Consider the following 10815-nt stretch of genomic DNA (forward strand, 5'->3'; position numbering starts at 1 on the left):
TAACCAAACTTTGAGCAACATCAACCAACTTCTTGAACAATATTAACAAACACTTTAGAATACAATGTTACTTTGTTTTGATGTTTGGACTGATATTAACCAATCTTTAAGAATTTTTTACCAAATATTTGAACTACATTAACAAATTTTGCATTACCAATGTTGCTTCGTTTTGATGTCTGGTTACATATTAACCAAACTTTTTAACCTTATTAACTAAATTTTTTTGTTGCATTAACCAAATAATTTTATACATCTTAATACTTTGTTTTAAACCATTAGTCATGAGCCATCGCCTTGCCATTCGTTCATCCTCTAAATCAGTGGCGCAAAGGAAACAAAAGGTGGGCAAAAAGAAGAGAGTTGCAATTGATGAAAAGGTGGAAAAGTTATCTAGCCCCAAATTCATCATTAAAACAAAGTACCTCACTTGGATGGCTAACGTGGTCCTAGTATGAAACGCCAACAATAAATAGCATGTGTGCGTAGACTTCACAGATATCAATGATGCCTTCCCAAAGGACATGTATCATCTGTTGGGCATTGACCATCTAATTAATGAATCATCAGGCTACCGTGTGTTAAGTTTCATGGACGCCTACTCGAGATACAACCAATTCAAGATGGATCCCCTAGATGCACCCAAAACTGCCTTCATGTCGAACCATGACAACTACTACTACAATGTCATGCCTTTCGGCCTCAAAAACGTTGAAGTTCGAGTTCACCACCATCAATAATCAAGTAGAGTATGAGGCCTTCGTCACCGGTATGGTCCTCGCCTTGGAAATGGGAGTGACCAGACTAAAAGACAAAAGTGACTCTCAGCTAGTCGTCAATCAGGTCTCATGACAATATCAGGGCAATGAGCCCTAGCTGATAAAATATGTACAAAAGGTACAAATTTTTTCCTCACATTACTCTCTTTCAAAGTAGAGCACACCCCCGTGAATATAACTTCAAGGAGGATCTCATATGCAAGGTAAAGAGTTGGAAGGATGTAGGGTTCAATATGATAGTCATACATGAGACTTTCTCCTCCCCCAACATCGAGGAAGAGGAAACATACTCCCTGGAACTCATCCAAGAATCTAGTTAGGTTTTGGCCATACTACATTACTTACAGTCGAACGAACTCCTAAGTGGATGAGGGAGAAGCTAGAAAAATTTGGAGGAAAGCTTCCAGACATACCTTAATCTCAGAGAAACTTTACAAGATAGGGATTGCTACTCCCATGCTAAGGTGCTTAGGAGAGAGCGAGGTCGCCCTAGTATTCACGGAAGTTTATAGGGGAGCTTACAACAGTCACATCGGTGAAAAGGCTCTCCCTCAAAAACTACTCAGGGCAGGGTATTACTTTCCCATGCTAATGAAATACAGCCTCGCCTTCGTCAAGAGGTGCAATCCATACCAAAGGAATGCTGACCTTCACCACGCCCCTGCAGAGTTTCTCCAATCGATGACCTTTCCTTGGACATTCTTCTAGTGGGGAATGGATATCATGGGCCCATTCCCTTTGGAACCAGGTCAACTAATTTTTTTGATAGAGGGAGTATACTATTTCATAAAATGGATAGAGGCGGAAGCATTGGCCAAAATCACGGTAGAAGCGGTCAAGCGCTTATATTTCCAGGGGATTATGTGCCGATACGGCCTCCCTAGTGCCATTGTGTCAGACAACATAACTAAATTTTCCAGCACCGTGGCCTCCGACTTTTGTAAGGATTTGGGTGTACAAGCCAACGGACAAGCCAGATCAGTGAATAAAGTAATCCTCAAAAGACTCAAGAAGAAGTTGGACAATGCCAAAGTTATATGGGTGGAACGGCTCCATGAGATACTATGTTCATACCACACCATGCCATAATCCACCACCAAGGAAACCCCATTTTCCATGGTTTATGGGGCAGACACAATGTTCTCCCTAGAAATTGATATGTCATCATGGCAACAAGCCCATTTATACAAAGAAGCAAATGAAATAGGATTAAAATGTGCGACGGACCTGATTGACGAGCTACGAGAAGCCTCCAATGTCTGAGGGTTTTCTACCAAACATTGAGCCATAAGGAGATACAACTCCAAGGTAAAATCGAGGGAGAAGTCGGAGGGCGAACTAGTACTAAAGGAAGTAGTCATACATGTACCGCAGCAGAAGCTTCAACCTGACTGGAAAGGACCATATCACATATACCAAAAACTTCCTCACAGAGCGTACAATTTGTAGGATCTTGAAAGACTGCTTCTACCCATGACTTAGAACGCGCTTCATCTCCTGTAATATTATAGTTAACATTGTCTGTAACTTTCCAATAGACGTTATGACCGCGTAATTTTGAAAAATAATTCAGATGTTCTACTCTACAAGGATACCCCATCTTTAAAATAAATCTTATGTTGGACCTTCACAGAAGGATCCTTACCACCACTCGTGGAAATTTGTATGTTGAGTCTTTACAAAAGGATCATTGTTTCCTCTCATGGCAATCATATGTTGGACCCTCACAAAAGGATCCTTGTCACCCTTTCTGAAAATCATATGTTGGACCTTTAGAGAAGGATCATTTCCTTCCCTCAAGGAAATTACATGTTGAACCTTCACGAAAGGATTCATGTTGCCCTTCATGATAATCATATGATGGACCTTCACGGAAGGATCATTTCCTCCCCTAGAGGCAATTATATGATGGACCTTCACGAAAGGATCATTGTCGCCCTTCGTGGAAATTATATATTGGACCTTCACTGAAAGATCTTTGCCTTCCCTCGAGGCAATCACACAACTAAACCTCCACAGGAGGATCCCTTCCGCCCTCATGGACTATGCCAAGTTGGCCAAGATAAAACTCTTACCTAATGGACTTAGTATCTCCTCGGGAGAAACTGCTTCCAAGAATCACATATATGGGGTGCAACCTATACCAAGCCCTGGAGACTTGGTGTCAAGTCTTACTAGAGAGCTCGATGGAAGTCCCGCCTGATGGACTCAACATCTCAACACTCGGGATGTATGATACAACGTTTAAGGGACTTAGAATCCCCAAAACTAATAAGACTCACGCCTGAGGAACTCAGTATCTCCTCGGGTGAGATTGCTTCAAAAAATCACGCCTAGGGGGCACGACCTATATAAAGCCCCAAAGACTTGGTGTCAACTCTTGCTATAGGGCTCGATGAAAGTTCCACCTGAAAGGATAAACACCCCACCCAAGGGACTTAGGGTCTTGCCAGCCGGGAAACGCGATACGATGTTTGAGGTACTTAGGTTCTTCAAAATTTTACTAAGAGCGTCTCATCCGAAGGACTTGGCGCCTCATCGAGAAAGCTGCATATTAGTAAGTCTGTAAAGGCTTGAACTCCTAAAGGTCAACTGGAACCTCATAAGGGAAACCATTTGTCCTCGTGATACCCATTAGTAACAAGTAAAACAAAATTCGCCCTCTACATAAAGACTCGTGCCTGAGGGACTATGTGGTGTTATATTTGCAAATAAACTTGCATAGGGCAACAACTTGGCACCACCCAATGAAAAGGCGATGACGAGAGGTTGCCCAAAGGGAGGTACCACCTAGCCCTTAAATTTTCCTTACCTCTCTCGAGAGAAAATATGGGATAAGATGTGTCTTGGATAAAGAGAAAGTCATAGTCGTTAGTGACTCACGTCCCTTTTGGAATAGGGATTTAACTGTCCATCTTTTGACTAGGGGGACGATGACTTTTCCCAAGAAAACCCTAGGTATCGGGAACTCATATAAATACATTACCCCTCAATGGGATAAGACAGATTCTCACGTCATACACATTTACCACTACTCAAAGAGCACTACGCTCCTAGTAGCCTTAACACTGTCAATATAGCCGCCCAGCTGCAACCCAACAACACTGGCGATCATCAGGGCCTTCTCACCTCATGTGAGATGGTCCCTCAAATAGCCTAAAAAACCCACTGTATAGGACTACTCGCCGCTGTGAGCCAACCCTCACCCCCAAAACGTGCAATATACCTTATATGGCATTTGAGTCTCACTGCGAGAAAACACACACACCCTATAATTTTTGGACAATACAGTTTCTTTACCACTTTTATCGACCCCTGAGCACATAATAACCAAACTCTATACTTTATTAATCAACTATTTGCACTTAATTAATCAATTTTTTAATACCACTTAATACTCTGTATTGAAGTATATTAGCCAACATTTTATACATCATACACACATAAAACTAGTACTATATTTACAATACTGCAAGATGATAAAAATGACTTCCACCCAAATAATCTACACCACCAAAATAACTATTATTAGTGTAATATTAATCACAAGACAATGGTATGTAATATTAATCAAGATTAAAAAGATGATTAAACACCATACCATCATGCACAATTTATCAAATTTGTCTTCGTATTCTTCAAACTATCATAAATTAATATATGATATCAATTATAAATAAATGAAGTTGGTCAATGATGCGTAACAACTCGATTAATAGTGTGTATACCATGTCTAACATTATTTATTCATCTTTCAATATAAAAAAACATAAAATATGAGTAAAAAAAGAAGATTGATATTATTTCAAAGATGAAATTATAATGGATTAAAAAATTACTAGCTATATTCATCTTCATTGCATAATGATGTCAAATAAATTTTACTACATTGTTGATTAAAAAACTTATAAAAAATATTTGACTAAAAAATATTAGAGATGCAAAGAGAGAAATGGTGGGAGAATGAGTGAGAAAATGTCGGAAGGAAGAAAGAAGAAGAAGATAAAGAGAGAAAGAAAAATATAAGAACGAAAATGATGTTAATATTTTATTAATTTATTCTACTATGATATATATTTGAGTGTCAACATAGCATAAAAATAATTTTCTTAAGATTCTTTTGGGATGTTTTTGAAGTGAAAGACTTTTGAGAGTTGCACCTATATTGATATTTTTAAAAAGTTTAAAAAATAATAATTTTATATATTGATATAGTATATTGTTTATTAAAGTTTTTAAAAATATCATATATATTTCAAAATACAAACATAACCTTCCAAAATTTTCATCTACAAAATCCATTAAAAATCAACTCAAACGGATTCTTATCGTCCATTTTGTTAGGTATGATTCTTAACTTTTGTGTATTTATTTATCATGTCCTCTTTATTTGGAAAACAAATTTATTAACAATTTGAGCAATCAAACAAATTTAGCCCACTTGATATAAACTCAAGAGACAGAGACCCCTTGACTCTTGATCAGCTTTTTATTTTAAGTGATTAATCCTTTTAATATTTGAATGTGTGGAACCCAATTAGGTGAATATGTTTTTATATTAATTAATTTGATCATTTAATTGATTAGTTTGGTCCCAAAATCTATAAAAGCGACGACTTATAAAAGGAAAAAATAAAAGTGACCTTTCAATAAATAATTATCAAACTTGTATTTACGTGTGCGTGTTGTTTTCACATATTCATATATAAATCAAACTAACAACAACTTAGCTGAATCACGTTAAAGTTTGGTGGTTGAACTTTAGAAAAAGCTGAATCAATTGAATGGGTTGTGTTTGTTCAACTTCATCTTCAGAGAAAGTTAAAACACCAGGTTATGAGGATCCAACAATTCTTGCTTCGGAGACACCTTGTGAGTATCCATCATCATCAATAACTGGTAATTCTGTTCCAAATGATAGATATATTAGTGGATTAATTAATCACTATAATATGCTGATTAAAACAAGTTTTGTTTCTTCATGTAGTTACTGTGAGTGAAGTTGATGCATTATATGAACTGTATTTGAAGTTAAGCAATTCTATTATTGAAGATGGTCTTATTCATAAGGTGAGTTAATAAGTGTTTTGGTTTAGATTAAATCTCCTTAATTAATTAATTATGGTGCTTAATAATCACTTGTGGTGCATTTTATTTTTAACATTCAGGAAGAATTTCAGCTAGCACTGTTCAGAAATAAAAATGAAAAAAATCTGTTTGCTGACAGGGTTAGTATTTATATAACTGATTTTAAACTTTTTTTTTTGTTTTTATCACAATTGTTAATTTCTCGGTTTATAGATTTTTGACCTATTTGATGTAAAGCGCAACGGGGTTATAGAGTTTGGCGAATTCGTTAGATCTCTCGGTGTTTTTCACCCAAACGCAGCTTTAGAAGACAAAATTGCATGTAAGATAAAATTGATTTCATATAAAAGTGATTTTTTGAAGTGTTTTAGAGCTTATTGTTTATTGAAGTGATTTTTTGCAGTTGCTTTTAGATTGTATGATTTGAGACAAACAGGGTACATTGAAAAACAGGAGTTAAAGGAAATGGTGTTGGCACTTTTGCATGAATCAGATCTTTATCTTTCAGATGAGATGATAGAATCCATTGTGGATAAAACATTTGAAGATGCTGATACAAAAGAGGATGGAAGGATTGATGAAGATGAATGGAAAGCTTTTGTTTCTCAACATCCATCTTTGATTAAGAACATGACTCTTCCATATTTAAAGGATATTACTTTGGCATTTCCCAGTTTCATTGCAAGAACTGAAGTTGAAGACTCAGAGGTGTGAATAATTTAGGACTTTTTCTGTTTATTCACTTGTGAAAAGGAGAGAAAAAAGAAAGAGAAAGTAGAAAAGAAAAAGGAGAAAGTGAAATGGTAAAGGGAGGATTGTAGATTGTAGAGGTCTTTTCTCTTTCAGTAAAGGGAGGATTGTTGGGGCCAATTTTGTAATGGTAAGAATGTGTCATGTATATAAAGCTACCTACTTGTATTGAAATGACTGATGGTGAGCAGAGATTTGCGAAGTATATTATTAAATTATATGTTTAAACCTTGTCACTAATACGTGTTACACAAAAAGGGATTTTGGTGATTTTTTTTTAAATAATCATTTTTTAAATTTAAATATTTAAATAACATATTTTTTAAAATAATCATATTTCATTACTTATGCGCCAGTTGAACTGACACATCTAATTGACATTTAAAGGAGGTGCATAATCCATTAGTGCATGCATGCAACCATGCATGTGAAGGCGCCACATGCATTGACACATGCATGTAGGCATGTGAGTGTGCGTCACATGCATTGACGTAAACATATGTCATGTGTGCGTCTAAGACAATGACGCATGCATGCGTGTGCTGGTCTATAAATACATAGCGTATCTCCTATAATTTTTCACACAACTTCTTATTCTCCTTCTATTTTCCTTCCATTTTCCTTCAATCTCCTTCAATTTTGTTTTCTTTAAAATGTCTGAATATTCATATATTCACAAGAAAAATGTCGATTTAATCTTTTCAGTAGTGCAACCTCCGATAAAGATTTGACTTTGGAATATAGAAACGTTTGAACGTCTTAATAGGACCTTGAACTGTTGGTTAGATTGAGAAATTGCAGAGGGGAAAAGGATTAGAAAAATTCAATGGTTTGATACCACGTTCAACCAAAATGGAGAAGTTCGTGTATGAGTGGATATTAAGACTGACAGAGGCGTTTACAGGATGATGTATACTAATTACAAAATTATTTTGATGGTTGTAATCACATAGTTATGTTGTTGTAATCGCATAGTTATGTTGTTTATGTGTTGTATTTCATAGTGATTGTATTTTATTTGTTCTAGTTTGTTGTGTTGTTGTTTAAGTGTTGCTTATGTGTTGTTTGTGATGGTATTTTCTCACAAAGTTATCATATGAAATGAATGTTGTTTTTAATATAAAGCAAAAGAGTTACAATTAAAATTATCTTATTGTGCTTGTTCCAACACTGGGACAGTTAGTACGATTATGACCGGGCTGGCGACATGAACTACATAATCTTGTTGAATTGTAATTTCTTGTGTCGAAGCATGTTGCTCGACAGAGCAAGGAAGTGTCGAACCACCTAGTGTGTTGAGTTGTGTTAGTGTGTCGATGTGTCGAAGCATGTTGCTTCATACAGGATTTCGACTTAGGCCTATTTTAGTAGTGTTATCTATTTTGGGCTTTTATAGTTTTGGGATTTGGCTTGAGGTTAAAGTTAACCTAAATCTATAAATAGAGGGAGTAACTCTTATTCTTGAAATGAAGTGAATAGAGAATTCATAACATTGTATTCACAGTATTTTGCAGTTGCAAAGTGAATAAGAAGTTTTCCACAGTTTATGGGTAGAGAGAAAGTTTACAGAATTGTATTACTCTTCTCCTTCATCGTTCTTTCTTTCTCCATTGTTCTTCTCTGTTCATTGTTATTGTATGGATGATAACAATCTTGTTCATCAAGATTTATTGAAATTCTCCATAGGTTTTGGTGGATTTCCAACATCTGGTATCAAGAGCTCTGGTTTAATCGATTCGTGGGAAGAAAATCACCATGGCAACGAATCATCCAAACAGACATTTTCCAGCAGATCTTTCGATTCTCAAGAACAACAATTATGAGAATTGGTGCAAGCAGATAAATGTTGTGATCTGTTATCAAGATCTTTAGGATCTTGTGAAGGAAGGAGTAACAACGCTTGTAGAAGACGCGACAGGTCAAGAAAAGGTTGCACATAAAGAATTGAAGAATAAAGATTATCCAGCTCTCTTTATAATCCATCAATGTGTTGATGTTGATAACTTTAAAAAGGTTAGTGATGCAGAGTCAATAAAAGAAGCATGAGAAATTCTTGAGAAATCGTTTGGAGGCGCAGAGAAGGTGAAAGAGGTGAAGTTACAAACTCACAAAAGAATGTATGAATTGCTTCAGATGGAAGACGATGAAAGCATAACTGGTTTCTTCACCAAGTTTATGAAATTGGTGAATCAAATGAAGGTATATGGAGAAGTTTTGACATCAAGATCTGTTGTTGGAAAGATCTTGAGGTCGTTGGCTCCAAAGTTTGATCATGTGGTAGTAGCCATAGAAGAGTCGAAAGATTTGTTAAAACTGACAAAACAAGAGCATCAAGGGACACTTGAATCTCATGAACAAAGAATGGTTGAAAGAGCTGCAGAAAAGTCGAAGAGTGATATGGCTTTACAGGCGCAACCAGTAGAAGAAAGAAAAGGCAAAGGAAGCTGGAATGGAAACAAAGGAAGAGGAGGCTACAACAATCCGACTGGTCGAAGTCAGCAAAAAGGAAACTAGTCGAATAAGAGAAACCCTGGAACCAAGGCAACCAAAGAGGCGGTGCTGTAGGTAGAGGAAGAGGTGTTGGTCAAAAGCCAAACAAGAGTCACATTCAGTGTTACAATTGTCATAAGTATGGTCAAATTAGTGGGATACACCGACTCAAGTAGGTGTAGTGATATTGAGGATCGAAAATCCATATTTGGCTATGTGTTTATGCTAGGTGGTGCACTAGTTGCTTGGAGTTTGAGAAAAGAGCCAGTAGTGGCATTATCATCGTGCAAAACAGAATACATAGTTGCTTCCCTTTGTGCATGTTAAGCAACATGGATGGTGAATCTGGTCAAAGAGATAACAACGATAAGTCATTGAGCAATTACCATGAAGATCGACAGCATGTCAGCTATCAATCACGCAAAGAATTCGATAGCACATGGTTGAAGCAAGCACATGAGATAAGGTTCAATTATCTTGGAGAGCAGGTAGCAGATGGGAAGATAAATATGGAACACTGGATAACTGAGAATCAGATTGCAGACATCATGACGAAGGGAGTGCAAGTCGAAGTATTCAGAAGACTACGAGTTATGATAAGTGCAGATAGCATAGACACAATGAATTAGGTGGTGGGTTGAATTGTAATTCCTTGTGTCGAAGTAGGTTGCTCGATAGAGCAAGGAAGTGTCGAACCACCTAGTATGTTGAGTTGTGTTAGTGTGTCGAAGTTTCGAAGCATGTTGCTTCACACACGATTTCGACTCAGTCCTATTTTAGTAGTGTTATATATTTTGGGCTTTTATAGTTTTGGCTTTGGCTTAAGATATAAGTTAACCCAAATCTATAAATAGAGGGAGTGATCCTTATTATTGAAATGAAGTGAATAGAGCATTCATAACATTATATTCACAGTATTTTGTAGTTGCAAAATGAATAAGAAGTTTTCCACAGTTTGTGGGCAAAGAGAAACTCTGTAGAATTTTATTACTCTTCTCATTCATTATTCTTTCTTTCTCCATTGTTCTTCTCTGTTCAATGTTACTGTGTGGGTGATAACAATCTTGTTCATCAAGATTAATTGAAATTATCCATAGGTTTTGGCGGATTTCCAACAAATCTAACCACATGCTGCAACTTACCAACATATCTCATCTATAAATATTGCAACAACTCAACCTATGCAACACTCAACGTCTACAACACTCAATATATGCAAGACTCAATACCTGCAACACTCAACCTCTACAACACTCAACATCTGCAACACTTAATATCTTTGTCACACTCAACCACTCTACAACATTTAACCTCTCTGTCACACTCAACCTCTCTGCAACACTAAACCTCACTGCAACACTCAACCTCTCTGCAACAATATGTATCTATTGACTATGGGTGATGAACATCGAGGAACAATCGATAATATTGTGACATTTGTATGTTATTACTTAATCTATACTGTTTTACTTATGCTTATTCTTATTTCGTAACAAAATTTCTCTATTGTTTATTACTTCTTCTTACTTATGTTTTATTAGGACCCAAAGAGATTTCGATGTCGTGTACATGAATATGTTGTTAGAACACAATTTGGTTCTACATCTATACCTTGAGTTTTAATGACAACAATATGGTATTTTTGTGAGAACAATTTTGGTACCCTAATGGTTTGTTATCGTGTACCTTTAACAAACAGTTTTGATTC

At 36.3% G+C, this 10815-nt stretch overlaps 1 protein-coding gene across 4 annotated transcripts; it reads left to right on the forward strand.

Moving 5' to 3' along the window:
* The first annotated feature begins 5427 nt into the window (after positions 1-5427).
* Positions 5428-6845, forward strand: LOC127081987 (calcineurin B-like protein 4). Of its 4 annotated transcripts, none has more exons than XM_051022213.1 (5): positions 5428-5651; positions 5767-5849; positions 5948-6007; positions 6105-6189; positions 6271-6845. In XM_051022213.1, exons 1-5 carry the CDS (start codon positions 5564-5566, stop codon positions 6579-6581), a joined length of 627 nt encoding a protein of 208 aa, XP_050878170.1. In that variant the 5' UTR covers positions 5428-5563; the 3' UTR covers positions 6582-6845. The 4 variants fall into 4 exon arrangements, with proteins under 4 accessions (XP_050878170.1, XP_050878168.1, XP_050878169.1 ...); XM_051022211.1 differs by having other exon boundaries at positions 5431-5678; XM_051022212.1 differs by having other exon boundaries at positions 5436-5651; positions 6081-6189.
* Positions 6846-10815: the final 3970 nt, after the last annotated feature.

The sequence above is a fragment of the Lathyrus oleraceus genome, chromosome 5 (assembly GCF_024323335.1).
Source record: "Lathyrus oleraceus cultivar Zhongwan6 chromosome 5, CAAS_Psat_ZW6_1.0, whole genome shotgun sequence".
NCBI lineage: Eukaryota > Viridiplantae > Streptophyta > Magnoliopsida > Fabales > Fabaceae > Lathyrus > Lathyrus oleraceus.

Excerpts from the sequence above, each read along its gene's own strand:
- LOC127081987 (XM_051022210.1), top strand. The coding sequence starts at position 5,564 with ATGGGTTGTGTTTGTTCAACTTCATCTTCAGAGAAAGTTAAAACACCA. Across the intron at positions 5,850-5,947 it reads AAGATGGTCTTATTCATAAG|GAAGAATTTCAGCTAGCACT; the intron begins GTGAGTTAATAA and ends TTTAACATTCAG. Across the intron at positions 6,008-6,080 it reads AAAATCTGTTTGCTGACAGG|ATTTTTGACCTATTTGATGT; the intron begins GTTAGTATTTAT and ends CTCGGTTTATAG.